Source organism: Melanostigma gelatinosum (genome assembly GCF_949748355.1).
Source record: "Melanostigma gelatinosum genome assembly, chromosome: 5".
In the NCBI taxonomy this organism is placed as follows: Eukaryota; Metazoa; Chordata; class Actinopteri; order Perciformes; family Zoarcidae; genus Melanostigma; species Melanostigma gelatinosum.
The window spans coordinates 10245581-10271886 of record NC_136638.1 but is presented as its reverse complement, the minus strand read 5'-3'; the positions used below and the strand labels follow the sequence as shown (position 1 = coordinate 10271886).

Sequence of the window (26306 nt, the reverse complement as noted above, 5' to 3'; positions counted from 1 at the left end):
TCGGATCTGTGACGCTAAACATTGATACGATCTGACCCGACAGTGTTGTGATCCCTGAAACAAAAACTCACATTCTCTGTGGTTCCGGTGATAACGTGGAGCCCGTCATACGTCGATTTGATATACATGCCCTGAAACACAAGCACAGGGAGGGAGGATTATATGACACATACATGATACGTTTTACATCTGTAAACATGTGTCTATAGCTGCGTCTCTGTTGGACTTTTGTCAGATTTAGCTCACAAAACCAAGGACTTCAGACTTGACTTTGATTCAGAGGGAGTGAGGATTGACTTACTGATGGGTGACAAATTAAAGGGATGACCAACACGAATTGTCTTAGTAAAGTGTTGGTCGGCCAAGAGGCTCCAGAACAGATTCAGTGATTCTCGTTTTAGATCCTCCAGATCTTCTTCCAAAAGATATTCTCTCATTTTGTGTTTTGATGATGACGGTGGCAGGGAGCACCGTCTTAACGTGCCGCTGCAAAATCTCCAATCGGGTTGACTTCAAAGACTTCAGTGTACGATACACATACATTATATACTCCAGTTACCCCTCAAGCTCTGTATGAAAGGTTTTGTTGTTCTCCCACAGATTTGCTCATGTCTTTCCAATAATTCGTCTTCATCTGTACTTTAAATTTTACCCAACTAACGTCTTGACTTGTAAGCAAAAATCATTCAAGTCTCACATAAACAATGAATACGAGTGTAAAAGGCCGGCATTGCATATTTACACACCGTGAATATTTAACGGTTGTTCCTATCATGCATTCAAGAGACGATTTATTCAGTCGTGTAACAACACGATCAACCGCGTTGAAAGAAGAATGTTCAAATGCTGTGTGAAAGACAATAAATAAAGTCCAAATGCCAATTTACTCCTGAGGAATTGTGACGCTAACACGCTCCTTGGAGCTGAGGGGAACTGCTGAGTCAGGTGATGATTATCTGTGCGATTGTTCACATTACACACAGCCATTTGGTTTATGTGACGAAATAGGAATTTTGATTTGTATTAAAAAGAGCTCTGGTGGATACATGTGTGCATGCTCAGCTGTGTCCTTACCAGCCCTTCACTGGGCATGATGCTGGTGAGGTGGACCACCTCCAGATGGGCAGACTGGGAGACCAGAGAGTCTGACGACAGAGAGATGATGTGGTCGCATATCCCCGCTAAGGTCTTACACTGGAGATGATGTCGGAGGTAAGGGAAGCAGGAAGGATTAAAAAAAAGAAAAGACAGGAAAAAGAGTGAAAGAGAGAGTGAGTGGCAAAAAAGTGAAAAGAAAGTTATTGAGATTGCTTTTGGTTCACGAGGGATGCCGTGACCTAGCTGGAGGAGGTGAAACAGAAATCATTTCATCAGATTGTTCCACATCGCCACTTCCATCACTCCAGCACACAAACTGTTTCCTGTCACAGTCTGTCCACAGGCATGCCCACAAGACACTGTCACAGACAGAACAACACATCACCGATACCAGCCAACCCCGAGGTGCCCGGATGGCATCTTCGAACATCTAAATTACAGAGCACAGATTTCATTTGTTCTTATCTGTCATTTTTCTCTTTTCTTATTTTTTTTTTGTCTCCAACACACTGGAGAGTGGTTAGAATATCCGTGCTCCAGTTGTTTCCACTACACCTAAATTCCTAATACACATTACCTTATGTGTAGTGCATCGGAGCAAATACGCCAATAAAGAGCGCGGCTCCACGTTGCCTTTGTTTCAAATAGACCTTGACTGTTTTTCAGGGCATTTGTCTGCTCGGTCATGCACGCACGTTCATTTATCATCAGCAACATCTCTGCCTCCTAATCGTGGCTGACTGACTACAGTGGGCTTACAGAGACCGTTACCCTGGTGATCCTGCCTCATCGCATCGCCGCTTGGTGTGCGCGCACACACACACACACAAACACACACACACACACACACACGCACACAAACGTAACAGACATACTTGTCAGAGAATACATGTTGTCTGCATTCACACAAGCAGCATGATGGTGATGAACCCTGCATATCAAATCTTCTGATCTCAATCTTAATGAGCAATTACCGGATTATGGTTGATGAACTGAACAGAGGAGCTCTTTAACACACACACACGCACACACACACACACACTATAGCTCAGAGCCTCTGATTCATCCAATGTGAGAGAAAAGGTGGATGATCTTCAACGAGCTGGCTATTTGATGCTTATGCTCTCCCTCCCTCTGTCTCTCTCACGATGTCTTGCTCTCTCTCTCACACACACACACACACACACATTTCCATCCTAGGTCAGTTATTTGAACATTACACGGCCTGTTTAGTTTAGAGTCATATTGTGTTCTATACAACGTGTAGGCTCCACGTTACGTAGGACTGTTCGCGTCATCTGCTGACACCAAACAAGCTATAATCTGAAAAAACAAACCAAAAGGGGAAATAGATCAATAAGTGATGAATAAGTAGAGGAGCAGCAGACGCAGAGTGTGTCCAACCCCGCTCTATGGAGATATAAATAGCATGTGAAGTCCCCAGCTGGAAACCACACAGCCAGGGACAATGCTGCGGCTCTGCATGTATCCACTTTGATCATTGGACTAATAGTCTTGACCTGGGATTAACACGGGCCGAGAGACAAAAAGGCCCGTGACCAGTGTGGAGACTCTCGACTCCCCCAGCTCTGACACACCCAGCCTTGATCTGACACGCCTCTGGGGAATCAGAGCGCAGATTATGGGGAAGTTCACTTATGTGGCTGGCTGGCGTGAGATTTAAGGGCAGTCAAACAGAAAGCCAGACATAGTATGCTGCCAAATGGATTAAGCTCTGGCTGCACACTGCCCCCCCCCCTCTCCTCACCCATCACTTCCCTCATTCTCACTCTCGCATACTTTCCCCATCGACTCGCACCTTCTCTGTCGCGCACACACGCCGAGCGCAGCGCAGCCACACTCCACATGCGTGAGCATACGCGGCAAATACAAACCTGGAGCCGAAACGCAGGGGGAAGATGAAGAGATGGGGAGGGAGAGGGAGGGAGGGAGGGAGAGTCCGGGAGGAGAGGGGGGAGAACAAGGGGAAGGGGGGGAAAACACACAACTCGGACAGTCTTATGTAATTCCTCTCATCCTTATGCATGCATGCACATAAAAATACACACTCATACACACTTCACGCTCCATCAGACACACACAGACTCACACATGCTCAGATCTTATCTCCTTTGCAAACACACACACACACTCTCTCTCTAGCCCCGTCCATCTGATTGCTGCAGGCCGTAGTCTGGAGGAGAGCAGAGTAGCAGTGGGGTTTTGCATTATTAAGCAGAAACTGACAAACGCACAACTACGGCTACAGTAGCTACACGGCAGAGCTGACTGGAGCATTAAACAGTGTCTGAGCCCCATTGTGCACACTGGAGACGCCTTCGTACTGTATGTCTGTCCAGAAACAACCTCCATGAATCATTCAAACTAACCTCCCAACACCACCATGAAAAAAGACCTGAGTTTAAAACTTTCATTTCTGTAAAAATACACCAGTAAAATGCAGACTGGGTCCTTTTAGAGCATCCAAAGTCAATGACTCTAACTAATGCATGAACATGTATTAGTTATGTTAATAACTTATAACCGTTTAATGTAGTAGCAGGGTGAGGTGGCTCATTTAATCTATAAATAATGGCGTCATTTGAATGTTATAATTTCAAAAGATGATTATGAGCATGTGATGAAAATTGAAATCAGGGGAGTTAAGGTACCATGTCCCTTGTCAAATTCCTGAGTAAATGTACGAGATAATGTTTCATCGCTGGTCTGAGATGTAGTTTTCTCAGAATTTGTTTGTTAGTTAGTTATTAGTCAGTTAGTAGATAGTTAGCTCGTTATTTTACATTTCGACGTCATCTCAAAAATGTGGTCCACCCCACACTGGCTTGACAGCGCTCTATGTTAAATATCCAAAATACAGCAAACACTTTCCCATATATGTAAAAACCCCCAAAAAGGATCTTACGGCTAGATTCATTGAATGGAATGCATGTCTATGAACACATTTGGAAGTACCGGTAGATATCCCACTGATAAGCAGAGGAAAGTGTGAAAGAAAAGTTAATTGTTTCTGATAATTGTACACCCTGTGAACCCTGACGCCATTTTCACTGTGGCTTTTCGCACGTCTGCCAGTCTGCTAACTACGGCATAGACACATAAATAGAACTGTTTGTCTTAACAGTCACCTGGCTTCAACTCTCAGTTATCCTTTAACCTTTAGCTGACCTCTTTGTTCCCCTCCTCCCACACATCAGCATGTGACACCTACATCCTTTTTAGAGCAAAGGTATGAAAGCCAAATGTAACTCTAATACGGCGCTCTTGTTCTGTGGAGACCATTGATCTCTGAATGACCTGAGCCTATTTGCATATACGCCATAATAAACTGTGAAATGCTTTGTATGTGACCAACCTGGTCTCCATGATCGATTATATACACGATATAGACTCTTTCTAGAATAACATGTAAATCATTAAGAGCACACATTGGGCACGACCACTTTCCTGTTCCAAATGGAACTACTGTCCTGTCTCAAAAGTAAGAGGTAAAATATGATCAGATCTCAGCATCATCATCTTCATTCTAATTGATTTCTAATTGATTTCTACACATACAGCAGTTAACAAGGTCAGCAAGAAAGCGACGTCTCAAGACAAACACCTCCTTCTCTCTCTCCCTCCCTTCGCAGTCTCCCTCTTTCACACATAAACCTCCCACACAAAACAGACGTAGTCAAGAGTAGCCTTTCGTCTGGCACCCAGGGTTTGTGTGTGTGTTGGTTTGTGTGTGTGCACACATGTGCAGAGCCATTTCAATGGTTGAGTTTCCCTGATGTCCCTGTCCTGTCCCGTTAACAGGCCCCGTAACAACAGAGGTAAACGACAACCAAAAAGCCAAAGGGGGAAGTCACTTTGACGAGGGGGGGGACATCGCATCACGGGGACACCACCGTCTCAAATACAGACTTATGATTGGTTTTGTTTGTAGATATATGTCATACAATGGCATATATATACAGTATACTAATGGCACATCTGATGTGGGATTTATTTCTTAGCGTAAAATGGTCAGATATGTTTTCTGTGAACTCCCCCTGCTAACGTTTCATTTGGTTTCCTCCACCTGACCTTGAATGGCAGCAGGAAGTGTCTGATCCGACTGTCAGCCCGGATCAGACACGAGCTGCTCACTCGGTTTCAGACGTGGACACAGACAGTTCTCCGTCATGCATACATGCACGCACGCACGCACGCACGCACACACACACACACGCACACACACACACACTGACATGCGTGCACATAGACACACACAAACACGCACACAGAAGCTAAACTGGAGCTTTCAAAAGGCCTCGGGCTCGCTTGTGCTTTAACGTGCCGTTTTATGGCACAAATTCCCACGAAAAAAACACACACAGTGCTCTTCCACGCAGAAAACACACACATACAGACGTTTTTCAGGTTTTTACTGTGTTTATGAACTTATGCAATTTTGTTGCAGAACCATTACGATTGTCATCGCATCCAAAATTGCAAAAGAATGTGTCTACCAGCAGAGATGACTTCATTAGAGGAACAGTTCCACATTTTAGTAAACACAGTAAAAAGCTAAATCTTCCTCCCGCCACCTCCACAAATTAGTTATTCACATATAATCATCATGTTATGTCTCCTTTGTTTTATCTGTACAAAACCTGAAGTGAAAAAAGCACAACTTTTTATGGGATGGCGTGTTTGTAAGAGGTTATGACCGGACTGTTTCTTGGCCCGGAGCAGTAACTTCCTGGAGTCACTGCTGGTTACCTCCCCCTTTTTACGCTTCTTCTTTTTTACGGATTTGTATGGCCAAAATAATCTAAAATACCGTGTTGTCATGTGTCAGGTTTGCTGTTTTACTGTTGTTTCCAACGCTTATCTAAGCTAAGCTAACAGTCTGCTGACTTTATCTTCCTATTTAATGTACAGACAGAAGAGTGGTGTTGAACTTTTCATCCAACCCTCGGCAAGAGAGCGGATGTTCCAAATTGCTAAACTACTGCTTCTTTCAGAAAAGAGAGATTCTGTGAATAAGAACCTTAGAATATGTTGAAGGGCTTTACAAACTAATGTGTGATCCGACCAGAGAGGAAAGGATGCTGAAATAAAATCTGACGATATACACTATAGCTGTCTTGATGTAACTATTTTATCTTTGCATTTAATAGATGTCCTTGTTGAGTGTGCAGTTGTGCCTTTTCCCTGTTCTCTGTGATGGCCAAAAACGTTGACATTTTAAAGCAGAAACTTACCACATGAAGAATCTTATTCTCTGTCTCATACACGGTGCAGTCCTGTAACATGAGAAGAGGACAGAAAGAGAGGGAAGAAGAAAACATGAGATGGAGAAAGCATCAATGTGGAAGCTCAAATATCTTCCTCCAAAATGTAAAAAAACAGGAAAAGGGGGGAAATGAGACTGGTAACAGGTGGAAAGATGGATGACTTATTTTTCGATGAAGAACATCTGCAGTCAGCTATTTCACATCTAACCTTCCACACTATGCATGTTACTGTATAATCTCGGCGGACTAAAAACATTGGATTGACCAGTTCTGGATCTGCTCCGCTGCAGGATTTAGAAACCACACTATTCAAACGTGACAGATTGTTATTTAACGATAGCTGATAGTTCATCTATTTCTGGGAAAGCAGCCCACTGAATCCACCACATGTGCACGGTAGCCGCTAATTCATCCATTTCATGCATTAGTGCGGGCGCTGCTGCCACCTTTGTCTGTGCCGCTGCCTGCAGCCTGGCAGCCACATGTTCATTTGGCCCATTGTGGACCTATACGGTGGCCCTCTCCTGCCTCTCCTCTGGCCCTTGTAAGTGGGGGGTGTATGGGGGTGTGTGTGTGTGTGTGTGTGGGGGGGGTTATCTGCTTGGCTCCAGGACTCACTCCGGGCACATGCACAAACACACTCTCGCACACTCTAAGCGAGCTCTTACAAGGGAGAACGTGGATGGAGTCCAGGAGAGCAGACATACTTTGTGTGTGTGTGTGTGTGTGTGTGTGTGTGTGTGTGTGTGTGTGTGTGTGTGTGTGTGTGTGTGTGTGTGTGTGTGTGAATGCACTCCCAGTTTTATTTTCTAAAAAAAGTGCATTTGTGTGTGTAAACGTGGTGAATCCACACGAGGGAGCGAGCCAGAGGGGGAGCAGAAGGAGGACAGGAAATGAAGGAATGAGAGACCCCGAGCTCATTCTCCATCAGGGCCCACCAGTTAAGCAGAGGATGTGGTCCAACAGTGAGTCAATGAGCACTTTGCCTACGGCTGTTACTGAGAGCGACTCGTCCCATCGGCCGTGCCGCACACAGCCGGTGGGGAGTGGGCATATGTTCCACTCATAGGCAAATCTATACAAACGAGCTATAGACCCAAACAAGTGTGAGCAGCGTTCGCTTCCGATCCAAACCCACTTTAGCTCTGCCTTTTCAAATCCACAATGGTGACCTTTTATTGTGTCGGTGCAATGAATACGGACATGATGGATTGTGTGACGCATGCGCCCCGTGCGTCCGTGAGAGTGTGTGGAGGCACCTGTTGCACGATGGTGGTCAATTCTAGGCAGAGCTGCACAATGTTGTTCTTCAGTAATGAGTACTCGGTCACGCTGGCGAACGGAGACCTGAAGCAGACAGGAACAAGAAAACGTCTGAAAATGTGGAGAACATTTGTAGAACATTGGATTATAGCGTCCTGGCCATGATGTCATTCTGCATTTTGTTGTTGTTTTCATCAAAAGCTCCTGTTTTGAAGTACATCGTTTATTTCCTCCAGGATAAAATAGCTCCCAGAATCACTCTTCAACCAATGTGAGCAAAGCATATTCGGCCATTCTGTTAAAAAAATTAAGTTTCTCTCCGTCTTGAGGACGTGATTTTTGCCATATCGTTTTTTTTATTTTGTTCTGTTTATTTATTTGCAAACAGTGTGATTTTGAAAAGCTGTGATAGGGCAGTGAGAGACAGAGCAAGACAAAAATATATATTCTCCGCTCCTCTCAGAGCACATGAGCAAGTGATAAAGACAAACAACAATATTTGGTTTTATATCGTGGCCAGGAGGCTGTGCAACACCGGGATCCACTGAAGCCCAAACATCGCTTTATTTGCAAGTGTTTTCTGTTGTTTCGTATGGTTTCATCAGCGGATCTAACTTCACGATATCGACATGAAAAACAGCCTTCCTTCCCCCGTCTGTGAATTATGATTCAGTATGAAGTGGAATAATATCTGGACCACCCGATGATGTGCAGCACAATACACGATACAAACAACCTAAGTTTACTATGTGTTATTATAAAACACATTCTCATTCACAACTCGTAAGACAGAGTCAGTTACATGCGCAGTGTCTTTTCAAAATAAAGTCCTGTCTTCACAGGAAATTAGGTTTAGGCAACAGAACCAGTTAGGTTTAGGATAAGAGCGTGGTTGACTTTACCTTGACTGAATATGGAGTCACGTGACTTACGCCTCATGTGACAAAATAAGTCAACGTTGACTCGAACAGCGGTCTTCTAGGTAAAAGTTCTGTGTGTTTGTTTCACTGTGTGTCTGTGTGTGTGTGTGTGTGTGTGTGTGTGTGTGTGTGTGTGTGTGTGTGTGTGTGTGTGTGTGTGTGCGTGTGTGTGCCATGTGTGGTTAAGTTACTCATTTCTAATAACAGGTGTTCTGGCTCATTAAGATATAATTTATATATTTAGATTTTTGTGATTATCCTTACTTGATGAAAATACGGAATATTGTCCCAAAAACAAAAGGTCTAATTCCCAAATTCATTTCGCAGCATGGGCGTAGGTGCGGTCGCTACCTGTCGAGCCAGGCGAGCAGGTTCTTGGCTGCACCGATCAGATCCACCACCGAGGTGAGGAAGTCGTTGGGTAGCCTCCGTGAAGCGCGTCCATCGTAGTGTCCGCCCCTCCGTCGGCCCAGGATGAAGTTCTGGAGGTTCTTCGCCGAAGCGTTCAGCTTGTGGGACAGAGTCCGGAGGTTCTCCGTCTCTAGGCCGTAGTTCTGGAGGATAAACAGAGGGATTTGTTTTAGAAGTAGAATCACACATATGTATCGCTGCTGCTCTGCTAACTAGCGTGTGGAGATTTATTGCTGTAAATCACTTCTTTGCAGTTATTTGTGGCAGTTATTTGTTTGATTGGAGATCAAAGAAATAGTTCACCAATTTCGGAATCTGTCCGAGAGTTAGCTGAAAAGATTATACCACTCTCATATTTGTCAGTTGAGTCCGATTGAGATGGAGTCAGGATGTGGTTAGCTTAGCCTGGAGACTGGAAGCGTCGAGAGACAGCGAGCTAGGCTCTCTCTAAAGTTCAAAAATATGACCACAAACACCTCTTTTGTTAATACATTCACTTATTAACACTTTGTATACACAAAAAGAAGTGTAGAAACGACCATTTGTGGTCGCTAGCCCCATACTTAACTCAGAAAACTCAAGCTATTGATCATCTCATCTCACTCAGGTTCATATAAATCCTTTATGTCTCCACAAAGAAACATGAGTTATGTCATGTGAAACCACTGTAATACATGTAGGAATAGATACAACGTATATATGTACTTGTATCTGATAACCTTTCCGTAATTGTTATAGGTTGAGCAGGAAAAGTATTTACTGCGATTGAACTATCAGTGGTTATTCACAGCGGAATGAACTGAAACTAGAATCAATGTCTCTAAATCTCCGTTAGCTTTTTCATATAACAGTCACTCTCCACTCCAATACAAGAACAACATGCTGGTCGAGTAGCCATTACTGCACTGTGACCCTTTTAAATAAACACACACACATACACACACTTACAGACCCACTGAGCCACATTGAGCTCAGCGTCCCAAAGCAGCTCCAGTCATGTCCTGCCTGACAGAGCCTGATTCTTGCTGAGACAAAGGCTACACACACACACACACACACACACACACACACACACACACACACATACACACACACATACACACACACACACACACACACACACACACACACACACACACACACATACACACACACATACACACACACACACACACACACACACACACACACACACACACACATCCTTGTAAAGTCAGATGCACAGGCTCAGGTAGACGTATCTATTCCTCCTCTGCCTCTAGATCTATTCTACACAGTCACGACCACAGTGACTACAAAGGAGAGAGGGTTTCACTGTGACAGCAGAGAGAGAGAGAGAGAGCGGAGGAGAGAGAGAGAGAGAGAGAGAGAGCAGAGGAGAGAGAGAGCGGAGGAGAGAGAGAGCGGAGGAGACAGCACCCAGCTATGCATCTCACTGAAAGTGGGTCATACACTGTGTTCTGTAAAATCTTCTGTGTTCTGTGAGAATGTAGATGTATACATGAACTTGGAGCGCACATGTTTGCACAGCTGCGATTAGCCTGTCCTGTGATTCGATCTAAAGCTGTGTCTCTCTCTCCAGGGGACAGAGTGCTGAGATGAAGCGGGGGGAATAATGCCCTGTGTCGACAGTCTGACTGTGTGTGTGTGTGGATGTGTGCGTGTGTGTGTGTGTGTGTGCGTGTGTGTGTGTGGAGAAAGAGAGAGAAATAACTTGAGCAGTGCATGCATTCGTGTGCCTGTGTGTGTGTCAAATCAATACAGTAAGAGAGCGATGCCATTAAGAACCCCCCCCCTCCCCATCCCCTCCCCTCCACCTTCATGTCGATGTGGTTGCCATAGTAACCAAGTGTGGAGTGGCCTCTCCTCTATGCTGATTATTTCTACCATTGTTGTTCCTTAGAATCGAGCGCTGTTTATGAAATGATTGGGCAAAATGGGAGACTTGACAGCTCTCAGTCATTTTCTTTCCCAAAGTAAAGCATTGATCAGTCCCGAATATATGAATATATAACCTTTATTAATCAAGAGAATATTGATTGTGTGCGTGTGTGTGTGTGCGTGTGTGTGTGTGTGTGTGTGTGTGTGTGTGTGTGTGTGTGTGTGCGTGTTGCTCTCAGCTTGGAAGTTCTCGGTTCGCTGCTCAACTGAGTTTTGTTTAACGAGTGAATTTTAGATTTTTATTGAAAGTTTACCCAAAACAAGTCCAGCTACAATATTCTGCAATTTGATGAAAATACAAACGAGTGATTTTTGTCATTTATGGTCACATTGTGTCAACGCCATCAAATGTGCTTCATAAATAAACTTGACTACAGTTCAACTGAGGGGCTGAAATCATAAAAACAAGGGTGATGTTCAGCAGCTCCAAAACAGAATACAAATTATGAAGCTGAACACGGTTTGATTTGTTTGTAATAACCTGTTTCAAACAAAGCGTTGTAATTCAGAGAGTGTTACCCCTGAGCAAAAACAACTACACAACAGAACAATTACTGCAGAAGACCATCAAATAAGGTGACAACAAAACATTTAAAACTACAATTACCGCCTGGCGGTTGTATTTCTCCGCCGACCAGTCAGGTTTCTGTCCAACATGTCATCGCCTCATCATTTTATCCTGTTAGACGTTTGTGTGAAATTGACATAACAGCATATTATCAATTCTTGAGTTTTCAAAATTGTGTTTTGTGAGGTCACAGTGACCTTTGACCAACAACTTCGAATCAGTTCGTCCCTTCATCTGCGAGAACAGTAAAGCTAAAACCCCTCAGAGACAAACATGCACACATACATGTAAATCAAATGCTCCCTGACAGACTCTAGGGTCAAACCCAAAGATAACATTCATTTAACATTTCCTACATGGGACATCTGAGGAATCCTGTCCAATTAAATAAAGATAAAAAAGACTAGAAATATAAATTATGACCAACTGTTCAATCACGTTCACGTAACCAGCAGGATGTTTAAATCAGTTTGGAGTCAGACAGGGTGGCACTGAAAAGGAACCAACACGGAACGCTGACTCATCTGCGTGAAAGAGTTCCGGGAGGAGATGACGACGTAAACCACTTTCTCAGAACAAAAGCAGAACTGGGACATATCTCCAAAGATAGAAAAGTTCCTAATTATTATTATGGATTAAGGTTCCAGAGACATAGGTTGTTAGTCAGATGTTGTGGTATAGAGGCAGAACATCCCGTCCACTCTTTCAAGTTCAAACATATGGACGTCAGATTGAGTAAAAACTCTAAAGTCCTGATAGATAAATGTATACTAGAATTGTTGCTGTGTTTTCATGTTGTCTGCTAATTCAGTGCTAAAACAAACTCGGAATGAGTGTGTTAAGAGCTTAGGCTGTTTCGGGGGAAGCATTGAAGCTCCCGGCTTCAGCTATCACCACGTTGGGTTGTAAAAAGCAAAACAAACGAAAAAACTATTTTAGAGAACAACATAAGGATTTACAATTACATTGTGTGCTAACTTTGCTAGCAGGGCTGATGAGCTAATAGCCATTAGCATAGACATTTGAATACACTCCACCTTACTGAAACAGTTTAAAATGACCACACAGAAGTATTTACCTTCCACAAGTCTCAGAATGCTCTTTACCTGTAGGTACACTCTGCATCCATCCACCAGGGCAATGGGCCTAATGCTCAGCTTTGACAATGTCCGCGCGGTAACATCGTGCTTAGCACCAGATGAGCATCTAACGTCTCTCTGCCACTTCTTGACAATGCACTCTCCGGGGTCTCCTTTAGATGCTGCCCTAACCCCGTTTTGATTGGGTTCATAGCTCATTAACATCTAATACAAATAAAGAAATGACCATGGACCGTATGAGCCTCTTTATGGTTTGGTAGAAAACTGAGCATGCTACTTCTTTTCTCTTTTTATTTGTAACTGAGAAAGTACAAACAAACAAGGCCTCTTTACGTTACTCATTCACCTCAAGCTGATCACCATCAAGATCAAATCAAATACAGAATGGCTGAAATAAAACTAAATTGAAAATACATGGATGAATAAAATATAAACATAAAACATCTCAAAGTAACTTAAAGCATGAACACTCTACTATGATGTGTATAACTACTAAACTGCTTGAGCTGCAATTAACTTTATTCATAAAACAAATATTTCTCGACCAGCAGTTTGCTGTTATAAGCTGTTACATTTACTACGAGCTGTATTTAAACAATGTAAATGAACTAGTAAGTCCAAACAGTTAAAACTAAACGATCTGTTGCTGTTATCATTTACTTAGTTGCCTATAAATGTAATTAATAGTCTGGGCTACAGCAATAATCAATAATTCTGTGTGAAACTGTGGCCTGGAGGCTATAACTGATTTTGAATAACTGATTGAGAAAGAAAAGGTATACATGAGCGGCCCTCGGCTATATTTTTGCTCTGAGTTACATTCAAATTAAACAGCTGTTTTAATTTGCTCAGTTTCCACACATTTGAATGTAACTTCAACACAATGACACCCGTGTTTCTTTTAATTCAGATTTTAAGGTGAGCAGTCACTTCACTCTTAAATGAAATGCCCACTTCACCCAGCACATCTCGCTGAAGATCCATTGCACCCAAACCTACTTAGCATAGATGCTGGGGGTCAAAACTCGATTGCATAGGTATAAAAGAAGGGACTTTTCCACATTTACAGCGAGACTGAAAGCTCAGTCAGTGCTTGAAACTTGCATTGATCCGGGGCCACAGAAGCTCCGCCTTTTTTTTTACTGCGAAAAGACCAGAAAGTCACAACGGTTGAGCCAGGGGAACAGGGTTTCGCTTCCCTTATGATGGATTATATAGCTGACGACAGTGAATCGTCCTTTATTATTCAAATATTCACGGTGTCTACAGGTATACTATACTAGAGCTTCGTCCCGATGTTACCTGGAGAGCACATAATGAGAGGTAGGAGGTCAGGTGAGGATTGCTTTCCCTCGGCTATCTTAAAGGATCATTTTGATTTCTTACAACTTTAGTTTTGGCATTCATTTCTGTTGATGATGAAAACATTTTACAGAACAAAGTAGTTGCGGAGATTCTTGGAAAACACTGCAACTTTGCTACAACAAAGTCCAACGGGGCAAGAAATGAGCAGTGGCATTAACAGAGAAGTTGTAAACCTGCCAACAGTTTAGACAGATTATCTAAACCACCAGGGAGCTTGGCCAAAATCCCTGTAACGATCCCTCTTTGCACACGGAAATACACTACCGGTCAAAAGTTTGGAATCGCCTGCAACCTCTGAACAAATATGTGTTATTTCATATGAAGGGTCTGCTGCAAAAGTCATGTTTTGTACATGGAACAAAATGGTAGAGGATTGGTTCAACCAGGCTGACTGAAAGGACAGAAAGAGACAAAGATCGCTCTGAGCAACAGATGAGTATGAATGGAAGAAATCTCCAGTCATTGGCAAAAGAAACTGGAAGCTTAGCATCACAATGAGTGCAGATGTAGGAATAGGAACAGCTTCCTGTTTCAGTGTCAAGCGTTTCACAATATTGGAGCCTAACAAGCTGGAATTAACAGGCAACATGTTGCTGTCACAAAAGATAGAGAAGGTTGGTCTATAGTACGGTTAGGGCTGTTGGAATTGGATCAGGGAGTATTAGCATATGGACTGATAAACCACAGTTTAAACCACAATATTTAGAGCCCAATTGCACCGTTTGTCGTTTAATAGGGATCTAGGGTCACTTACACTTTTCTGGAATGGAAAACAAATTCAATATCGAAGAATATTTGGGTAAAACATGGTTCCAAAACCTAGGGGACATTGACTAAATGTACGGTTGAATCATTAAATCTTCTTCTTTTGGGGCCAAAACTAATTTAAATTTAAATAAAATATATTTGGTGCCTGAACTGGTCTCTTTTTGTTTCTGTTAGAATAGCCATTGTTGAAGGAAAGAAGAAGAAAATCAATATAACAGGTGCTTCCAAACTTTCCAACGATAGTGTCGGTCAAAGTTTCTTCCCCAGATTGCAACAATTACCTTCGTGAGCCCATTATTTTATCTGATAGGAATGATAGCTCGAACTACAAAAGGTAAGAGCCAAGTTGTGATAAACTGGAATTATCTTTTTAAAGCTGCTCACAGCAGGAGGTTTAGTGATGCATCTTGTCTACCTGGCATCCCTATACGTGTGTGGTGAGTGTCCAGTTTCAGGACATGTGGTGATAGCTGCTCGTTCCCAGGCTGGAACGTCTGAATGAGAAGACATGCTGATTAGCGTGCACACACACACACACACATACACACACATACACGCCGGCACAAATTCAAACAGCCCAAACTAATCCAGCCATGTGTGCCTGGGAGATAAGGTGCATCCTGCGTACTCTTTCTACATACTCTCTCTCCTCCTCTGCCTCTCTCTTTCCCTCTCACTCTCCCTTCGTCTCTGCCTCTTTCTCTCTCTGGGAGAGTAGCACCTAATTCCCCCTAATTCCCTAATCCTGAGCAGGGCCACTGCACATACAATCAGCAGTGACCGAGGCAGTACACACAAAGCAGCAAATGACGGGGGATTTTTCTCGACATTTCTTTAGCCAATATCAATAACTGGTGTGGGGGGGGGGGGGGGGGGGATGTTTCTCAATGTGTCTCGATGTCATCTCAATATATAACGACAAATATATAAATCTCTCTACCTGTGAGAATTTCTTCAGGTGTTACATGAACTTACCCTAAATTGGTCTTAGTTAAAGTAATTCTGGTGAACTTGAAAGTTACCAATTCTAATAATACAAACAGAATTGGCTTGATTTAAATCAGCTGTAGCTGGCAAGCTAAGCGCTAATGCTGCATTCACACCAAATTATTCGCGTGAGTAGATTACATACGGAGTCTATGCACAGACGCAATGAGACTCAGTCACGCTAATTGGCGATGGCGCGATTGACGCAAATTTGAAATTTTTCAACTTCGGCGAAAAAATCGCGTGCCGCTGCTGCGCGATAGCCTATCAGCGTTGAGATGTTTCTCCTGTCATCAGTGACGTCCTGCCGTTGTTGAATCAGGAAACAAATACTGCAGCCGTCTGTGTTCACCCAGAGCTCTACGATACCTCATATCAATAGAGACCGGACCAAACTATGTGTCGGCCTACATGTACAAACAATGAATAGACGCTTTTTGATAGAGCTGCTACAATGTTAGCTTAGCCTAGCACCGATCGATCCGAGCTCCAGTTTTAAAAGTTATTTTCTTGCCGTCTTGCAGAGAGAACTAACAAAACATGAATTCAAACTTTTTACAAATCGGCATCGTAGTTATTTCAGCATCCCTTATTGTCCGTTTATTGCAGTTAAATCACAGCTAAATCAGTTTGTTTTGTGTTCATACAGCTGTAGTAAACAGCGACGTGTGGCTTGCTAGACACAGTGAATACAGCTCGATAAAATCCACAGAACTCCTCCGGACTGTTATGAACCCAGACATGACGGCGTTTAGTTTCCCGGGATATCTGGGACTTCCACAACAAGTACTAAGCAGAAATAGAGGTTATTTCTTCCATGGTTGATGGCGGAAATAAATGGCTTTGGTTAATAACGGCTTCCAGGGCGATAAGCCACGCCCCCTATCCAGCACGTCTGGAGCGATTCACAAATGGTCCCCGGCGAGTAACACGGCGTGAATGGCGCGATTTAGTGTGAACGCAGCATAGCACTCGAACCAGCGAGGAACATGCTAACTAGCAAAATGCATTTTTTTGTTTTTTCTCTGTGTTGTTTACTTCCCCACTGTTATTTTGTTCTTGGGATCGCTCACAATTTCACTCAATAAAAGAGTTATTGAAGAGAAAAAGGCTAATAAGTGGTTTCTAACAGGACAATAAATTTACACAATTTAGTGTTGGGTATTGGATAATGTACATGTTAGAGAGTGATTGTTCTGGGTAGCTACCTGGCTGAAGCTAACGTCCAACATTAAAGCAAATTTTTAACCACCCATATGCTGTAGTGTATGCTGCTGCAGCGCCACCTCCTGTAGCAGTAAAGCATTTTAGCTGACAAAGTTAGGAAGCTAACGCTACTTAGCTAAGTATTAGGCTATTAATTAATGTATTCGGTTCTGTTTTTGACTTGCGTGACAACCTTTTACCACCTTTTGCTTATTAGTCAGCTCTGGGGCTCCATAGTTTTGGCTCTCGGCCGTCTCATATCAATGCAGTATATATATGGACACATTTACACACTCAAAGACTTAATAACACACACATCCAAGACCTGCGGCGGTGCGTCTAGGTCTATATATATCACACCCTCCAAAGTGTAAGCGACTGAGAGAAACCGTGTCAGTAACCGGGGCTGACTGACTGACCAGGGCACAGAGGAGGTCGACAGCTTCCAGGATGAGCTCCTGATGTCCTATTCTGGTGACACCCAGCTCCTCCAGCTCCTGATGGGTGATGTGCAGCAGCTGCTCTCCCCCCATCTGCTCCCGCTCGAAACTCTTCACGTACTGCTGGAGACAGTCATCCAGACCTGAGGAGAGACACAGACGGACACAGATTAGCCAGTGCTGAGGCATAGTACTGTGTACGATAAAGGGCCTGCCGGTCAGCCTCAGCCAAAAAGGACAAAACATAACTGGTCTAGTTAGGGTTTTCAGAGATTTTTCTTCGCCTCCAGAGACAAAAATGTTTTAAAGAAAGTATACAAAGTACAACAAAAGCTAAACACCAGCCTAATGCCAAAATAATTAAAAGCAATGCATTTTTTTTGTGTTTTCAGGGTAAGGCAGGAATACTGACTTTCATGCATTTACATTCTGAGTGATTAAGGGTGTGTCCAAAATATACCCGGAGAGATGTGAGCAACATATCGACGTATGACTTTCCGTTGTTAAGCCGTGGACACCTGCCACGCAGAGAGCCAATCAGCCGCACATGGACGCGGTGGGTCCGGGATAGTATTGATCAGTGTGAGCCTCAGGCTTTGAACCAAACAAAGTCAGCAGAAAGCACACCTCCCCACAGACCTAATGAACAAGTCCGCTCCACAGTGAGCACACGCAGAGCAACAAAAAGCAGGAGAGGAATCAACACACGCACACACACACACACACACACACACAAGTGGACCCACTGCAGCACACAAACGCTGCACACTGTGAACGCAATCACACAAATACAATTAGGACTGCTGCTGTTATTCGGGGGTCTCGATGCCTCTGTGGAGGCATGTTGTTAAAGAAGAGTGGAGCTGTGAGGAAAAACAGTGTGGTAGCACCTTAACACGGTCGCCACAAAAGGATGAGCAGGAGGCATCTTGCTCTCGGTGGGCCATGGGACATCACAGACGAAACGTAAGCGCCGCTGTTGCTCCGAGTGACACGGGCAAACAATCGCGTTACATGCAGCACAGAAGAGCAATCGTGACTCTAACACGTCTGTGAGAGGCTCGCTTTGGAGAGCCACAAGTGGAAATTGTTCCTAGGAATACATTCCCCATGGACAAACCCCTCATAGCACACGTGTTAGTGTGTGTCTCACGGCTGTTGAGACCTCGAGTTTGTGCATCAAGTCAGTGGAAACGTGAAATCAGGTACATGGGATGACTTTGTGCACATGCAATTTGGTGTCATCTTGTTAAGAAATTAGAAATGTCTTAAAATAAAAACTGCTTCAACAGTAAAGTGTGGTGGAATGTTTGCTGTGTACATTTACTCAAGTACTCATATTATTTCACTTCACTTTCTGCTTATGACTCCACTGCAACTCAAAGGGAAGTCTGACAGATATAGTTACTTGTTACTAGACAGATTTTACAAACTACAAACATTTTCCTGCGTTGAATACTTTCACTTTTGACATTTCACATATATTTTGCGAATGACATGTTTACTGAATAAATATTTTTCCTGCTAGACTTACGAGTATTTCCTCCTTGTGAATTTTTACTTGAGTAACGACTCTGGTGTTTTGTTTTCAGGTATTTGCGTTGGTTTTTAGGTGGAGCTAGTTTCACAGAATGGTTCCTAAACATAAGGACTGATAAGGCACTGGTTTAATCTTAAACAACCCAGTGAGCACTAACCCGGATTTCAACGTTGATTTCTGGTTGAAAAAGCGTTGATATGGGGTCTGAACGTCTAAGACGTATTTTAACCGTCTTTTGAACCGGCTAAATTACGGTTACAATATCAACGTGTCACAAAACACCAATTTGTTTTAAAATATTGATGGTTTGTTCAGTTGTAGGTTGAAAGAGACGCGATTTTGGTTCCTTTAAACATATTTCTCCAAAATCATATTACGCTGTCCGTTCATATGTGGTCTACACGAAGACGTTATTTCAACGCATTCAATGTCTCATATAAAACGTCGTAAATATGGAACTATAGACTGTGTGCTGTCAACAAGAAGCTCCCAGGACATCATAATGAGAGCAGAGCACATTATGTCTGCATATGTTCACTAAAATACAACTCAGTGTTTACTGCTGGAATACGCATGCGCACGGACTCTGCATTGTTCTAAGTTAGAGGCTGGAAACAAGGGTTGAGCAAGCTAGCTCTTACTGAGTGATGAGGAAGTGAACGAGCTGACGGAATAAATGAGGATAAACGAGGAATAAACGAGGCTTCACGCTAACGACGTACTCTGTAAGTACTTGAACTACTTTATTCCAGTATTGCAAACCGAAATATTATTACCATACCATTAATATCATGTTATGATCATCACGCGGGCGAGGCTGCTAGCTTGTTAGCATGTAGCGTTAGCAGTTTACGAACAGTAAACAGTGGACATGTGTGTTAGTTAATGTACTGTACTAACGTTATTAGATCATGGTCAAAACATTGTTGTTTGGGTTTTGGCAATATATAAACAATATTGTGTAATATCCAGGTCAGCATTGTTCCGTTGAAGACACGCCTATGGTCTCCGGTGTAGAGACGTTCAAAACTGGTCTAAGTCAATATGTTTTTCTAATACTTGTTTTATTTACAGATGTCCAGTTTGAAAAATATGGCAGATCTCCTGAAACAGGCTCCTGTGTGGCTTTGAAAACGACATTTAAAGAAGGAAAAGGAGATTATGTTTTTATATAAAGAACATTGTTATATTTATATTGTGCTTTAATAAATACAAATTAACTGTTGCTGTGTCACTTGGTCTTTTGTCCTGTAAGTGGAAACTGTTGATGTGTTCTATACCCAGAAGCACTGTAAGCATTTCGGCGTTGAATACACGGTGAGGTTGAATACACGGTTAATACACGGTGAAAAGTGAAAGGTTTTTAGCCGACTATTTGTAGACGTTGATTCAACGCTCACGTTTAGACCAGATATCAACGTGATGTCCAATACTAGCTTTCAACTGATAAATGTGGATGTGGTTTCTTAGTAAGCCTCTAAATCATGATATATTAGTATTAGCACAATGTAGAGGACGAAAAATTATAGTATTGCAAATCACGTTTAAATCTGGTCTAAGCGTGAACGTCTGTTCAACATCTACAAATAGTCGGCGAAAAAACTTTCACTTTTGAACGTTTATTCAACGTCGGGCATAGACGTCTTTTAAACGTCTTTTGAACCAAAAAATGCTCACTGGGACTTTATTCCAATATTGCAAACCGAAATATCATTCCCATACCATTAATATCATGTTACTCATCATGCGGGCGAGGCTGCTAGCTTGACATGTGTGTTAGTTAATCTGTACTGTACTAACGTTAATACGATCATGGTCAAAACATTGTTGTTTGGGTTATGGCAATATATAAACAATATTGTGTAATATCCAGGTCAGCATTGTTCCGTTGAAGACACGTCTATGGTCTCCGGTGTAGAGACGTTCAAAACTGGTCTAAGTCAATATGTTTGATTATTTCTCACAGAGAGGTGAAAGAGATTTTTTTTTCCACCACATGTCTCAATTCAGGGGCTGCATCCTTCGGAGGACCCAGCCGTCCTTTGAGGACCGTGAAGGCTGGACCATGCGGTCTCCGAAATGAGACGGCCTACGCTACAGAGGACTTCCTGTTTCCTGCCTAGGATGCCTGCTCAGAAGGATTACTGTATACAGATATTAATATACTGTAAAGGTTTTAGTTGTAATCTGTTTTTCAATCATATATTCAACAATTCATTCATAGTCCTTTTTCATCATATCGTTTTTCTAAATTAATAATCAGTTAATAATTCAACCAGTTGCTATGTTAAATAACTCATTTTCAATCATTTATAGTTCTTGTAAATAAAATGTATTTATCAATAACTTTTTTATGTCATTCACACACCTATATACATACATATATATATTCATAAATGTAAATATAAATTATAATAATGATATGAATTAATTACGTTCCCACATTGTTTCCCCCTTATTCATTAACGTCACAGCTTGTTCCCTTGCACCTACATGTGTCATCAGTTCTGTACTAGTTAACAATCAGTAAATATTTTAATTATTTATGATTTAGTTATAATTAAATTGGGAAGAATTATGCTGCACGTTGGGGCAGTAATCTAAAGCTTTCCCTGTTTTATTTATATCAACATGTAATATTATATTTATCAATCCTTAACAGTATTAACAGGCTTTGAGTCAAATGAAAATCAAGAAGCTATAAAATGATCACTTGCACAATATTTATTGTATATTAATTGTCGTACATTGTCAGATTTTTCAATTATATCAGAAATATGATGTTGTTTCCAATACAAAGACACATTTTGAAAGTTTGTCACACATTTATTTGTATTGTGCTACTGGGGGGGGGGGGAGGGGCAGGGAGTGGCAGGGAGGACGTCACTCGCTGGGTCTCAGACTCACTGGGGTGCTGAGAGTGGTTCAGTGGTCTGTGGTGGGTCTGGGTCTTCCTGGGATGATGGATTTGGAAGACGTCCACTCTCAGTTGCCCCAGGAGTGAGAAAAAAAGCACAGAGGAGTCCTGCCCTGTGAGACACAAACACAAGAGATGAATACTTTTAACTCAACGATACAACCTTTACATTGTTCAATGATGGAATCTTATGACTGATACTTCTGTGGTCTTAGTGAGGGATTACTTACTCAGCCCACTGAAAGAAAGGCAACCACCGCTCTCCATCTGGTCCTGTGGTCCTCCGTCCTTCTCATCTGGTCATCTGTCCTTCTCATCTGGTCCTCCATCCTTCTCATCTGTTCCTGTGGTCCTCCGTCCTTCTCATCTGGTCCTCCGTCCTTCTCATCTGGTCCTGTGGTCATCCGTCCTTCTCATCTGGTCCTGTGGTCCTCCATCCTTCTCATCTGGTCCTCTGGTCTCTGTTGTCTAGGAGATCCAGGATGTTGCTTTCTGTGTTACAGCCATCGATACCTGAGTAAAAGAGACTTGGAAAACTTTTCAGAACGTTAGTAATTTTTACCATACCTCTGTCTGATACAAGCCAACATTTGGAGGTCACAGCAGTACGCCATCAAGACCAAACTTAAATTGTATCAGAGCAGTGTTTTATCCACCCTATTGTACGGTTCTGAATGCTGCAGAATGACACAAGAAGACCTCAACAGACTATCAACCTTCCACACCAAGAGTTTAAGACGAATACTGCACATTTTCTGGCCAAACACCATTTCAAATAAAGAACTGTATGACAAATGCCAACAAGAATGCATGGCGACCATACTAATGAGCAGAAGATGGGGATGGATGGGACATGTGTTGAGAAAAAATCCTGCTGATATTACAAGAACAGCCTTACATTGGACACCAGAAGGGAAAAGAAAAAGAGGCCGACCAAGAAACACACGGAGAAGAACTGTGGAGAAGGAGATGCAGAGCCTAAACCACTCACGGGGCACCATCCAGCGACTCGCCCAGGACAGACAGGAGTGGAAGACTTTTGTTGGTAAAATAAAATCTGTTTTACCAGATTCTGTGTCCTGTAGTCTTGGGTCCTGATCTTGAACTCCCGTGACAGAATCTTCACTGATCACTTACTCTGCGTCCAGCATCAACCATTTTTCAAATGGAAAATCAAGAAAGAAGAGATATTTAAAAGCTCTGCTGCAGGATGCTGCCTATCGCCAACCCCGCCAGACGCAAGGGAAGGCTGTCTGGTGCTTTATCAGTCCTGCCAGACGTAAAGGTTTTACAATCCTGCAGCAAACATGCTGTCGGTCTCAATCCGAGTCGTGAGTAAAGTGAACAACCTGTCAGGATCCCTGTCTGACCCGTTGTGTGTTACCCGTGTTCCCCCTGCTCTCCTCTCCGGTGTCGATCCACGGGACATCACACAGTCAATCCGGCCTGCACCCTGTGTCGGACCACGGGCTCCACACATTCCTGTCCTTTATGTTGGTAAAATGAAATCAGTTTTACCAGATTCTGTGTCCTGTAGTCTTGCTGTTGGGTCCTGATCTTGAACTCCCGTGACAGACTCTTCACTGCTCACTTACTCTGCATCCAGCATCAACCATTTTTCAAATGGAAAATCAAGAAAGAAGAGATATTTAAAAGCTCTGCTGCAGGATGCTGCCTATCGCCAACCCCGCCAGACGCAAGGGAAGGCTGTCTGGTGCTTTATCAGTCCTGCCAGACGTAAAGGTTTTACAATCCTGCAGCAAACATGCTGTCGGTCTCAATCCGAGTCGTGAGTAAAGTGAACAACCTGTCAGGATCCCTGTCTGACCAGTTGTGTGTTACCCGTGTTCCCCCTGCTCTCCTCTCCGGTGTCGATCCGGAAAATGGAAAATCAAGAAAGAAGAGATATTTAAAAGCTCTGCTGCAGGATGCTGCCTATCGCCAACCCCGTCAGACGCAAGGGAAGGCTGTCTGGTGCTTTATCAGTCCTGCCAGACGCAAAGGTTTTACAATCCTGCAGCAAACATGCTGTCGGTCTCAATCCGAGTCGCTGTCTTCAGCCGGCTGCCAGTATCTTCTGGGTGGGGGGAAGCTGAGGCCTGAAGTGGAGGGTGGAGACTCTGGAGACCATCTGTAGTCATCTGCCCGGCTCTTCTTTGTGGAGGGACCGAAGGCTGAAGTGGAGGGTGCCGACTCCCTGTCGTCCTCTTCTCTGGTCCTCTTCATGGAGGATCCGAGGCCTGAAGTGGAGGGTGGAGACTCTGGAGACCATCTGTAGTCATCTGCCCGGCTCTTCTTTGTGGAGGGACCGAAGGCTGAAGTGGAGGGTGCCGACTCCCTGTCGTCCTCTTCTCTGGTCCTCTTCATGGAGGATCCGAGGCCTGAAGTGGAGGGGGTCGCGTCCTCGTGGTCGTCCTCACCGGTCCTCTGCCTCTTCACACTCGCCTGCTCCGTGTGGTCCTCTTCCCTGCTCCTCTTGGTGGACTCTTCTGACCTCTGGGGGACTGGGGGCGGAGCATCTTGAGGACGGTCCACAACAAAGCGTCGAGCGAAACGAACACGGTCCTGTTCATGATCATCTTCCTCCACATCATCCACTTCCGGCAGGTCATCGCAGGAGTCATCGTACCCGGAATCGTTGCCGTCCTCGTCCTCCTCGTCCTCATCCTCGTCCTCCACGTCCCTGAAGAGCAACTGAAGCAACTCGCGAACATGGCGGAGCATCTCAGCGTCACCCACAACGACGAGCCCCCTCTGATTTCGTACACCCAACACGAGGCATTCCAACTGATCTCGAACCAGGCCGGGCTGCACCTGACCTCCACCCACCACGCCTGGCTCCACCTGACCTCCACCCACCACGCCTGGCTCCACCTGACCTCCACCCACCACGCCTGGCTCCACCTGACCTCCACCCACCACGCCTGGCTCCACCTGACCTCCACCCACCACGCCGGGCTCCACCTGAACTCCACCCACAACGCAAGAAATCAGGATTGGGAGATCACATACTTGGTCATCGTCGTCGAGGATCCTGATGACTTCAGGGAGGCCGTCTTGTGCAGGACGTTCCACGACGTAGTCGACACCAGCTGAGAGGGAAACATTTAAACTGTCAGGATTTCTCATAACATGAAATATTTCTGGATTACATGAAGCAATAATCAAAGTTCAAATTAGAAAAGACGACAGAGCCATAAAGTAACTCAGTACAGTACTACACAACTCACATAAAGTCCCCAACACACAAGAGGGTTCACTTTTAAACATTTATAGCAAACACAGTGCAGCTCTGCCTCTGTTAGTTTGAACACATAACACAACTATATTAATAATGATAAAAGCAATAAATATTATTGTTGTCGTTATAGATATTATCCTTATTACTGTTATTATTATATGTCCGAAACAACAGAGTAGGTGAGAGGAGCAGCTGGCCACGCGCTTTTACGAACGGGCTTTTCACACGTTTCTGATCTGGATTCAGATTCCAGCTGCTAATCAGTCAGTCAGCAGGTCAATTAACGACTGTTGAGTACGTGAGCTCTGGACAAAGATGTGTATTTTGCATTTGTGTGGACGAAACGGTGAATGGCTTGCAATAAACAGCGTGAACGTATTTGTTGAACTAGCGACGCACAGTGAAACGTGTCTACATTAATCGAACATGACGAACCTCTTGAGTTTATAATTCATTATTCTCCTGGCTTATGAGTTGCATATCACAGCGCGTGGAGGAGATGCAGCACGCGCACATGCAGCCCCGTACAGTTACTTAACAGATCGCTCTGTTGTCCCTCGAAAACCAAATACCACAACAACGAGCAAAGCGCATCTCAAAGCTAAATGTTATAAAAATAGTCTATGTAATATGATGCCGTCAAAGGATCAGATGTTTGTTCAATAACTCAGGTTTCAACAGTCAAACCCACTCAGGGACGCATCGTGTCCTGGTTTGATGACGTAGGCTACACCCAGACGCTCGCCTTTAACCGTTCCATATGGTTACCATGGTTACCAACTTCAGCATTTATTTAGCATTTTATGAAAGTGTTCTATTTTCAGAAATATACATTTTAATGTTAAAATAGGAAGATTTGATGCCTTCAAACCAAAATAACTGTGTTTAATTAAACATCTACACTATTGTGAACACATTCCACAGATATCCAGCAACATTTACGACATTATGTCAGTCAAATAATCAGTTTATACGAGTGTCTGTTTCCGACAGGCCTGATAATACAGTGTCAACTGTTCACCTTTCACTGATTTCTAAACTGAGAATGCGTTAAATGCTTTGAAGGGGGTGAATCAAAAGAAAAATGCTAAAATAAATGTAAAAGTTGACTTACCCGCACAGGGACGAGCCATCTCTCACAGCACACTCCCCGCAGGTGCTCTTCCTTCAGCCAAAGATCGTCAGGCGCTTCTGTTGTCCACGAAAGTAGCGATCTAGCAGTTTCTCCAACAAGTTTTGTATCAAGTAGCTTT

General features: G+C 43.4%; 1 protein-coding gene across 1 annotated transcript in view; it reads right to left on the bottom strand.

Moving 5' to 3' along the window:
• Positions 1-26306, bottom strand: part of LOC306777108 (connector enhancer of kinase suppressor of ras 2) — a gene marked incomplete at both ends in the record, with an annotated part of 62895 nt that overhangs the window by 23499 nt on the left and 13090 nt on the right. Inside the window, 6 exon segments of the mRNA XM_079268079.1 lie at positions 72-131; positions 1075-1194; positions 6354-6395; positions 7646-7733; positions 8921-9123; positions 17335-17498. Of these exon segments, the coding sequence (XP_079124205.1) occupies positions 72-131; positions 1075-1194; positions 6354-6395; positions 7646-7733; positions 8921-9123; positions 17335-17498 (677 nt within the window).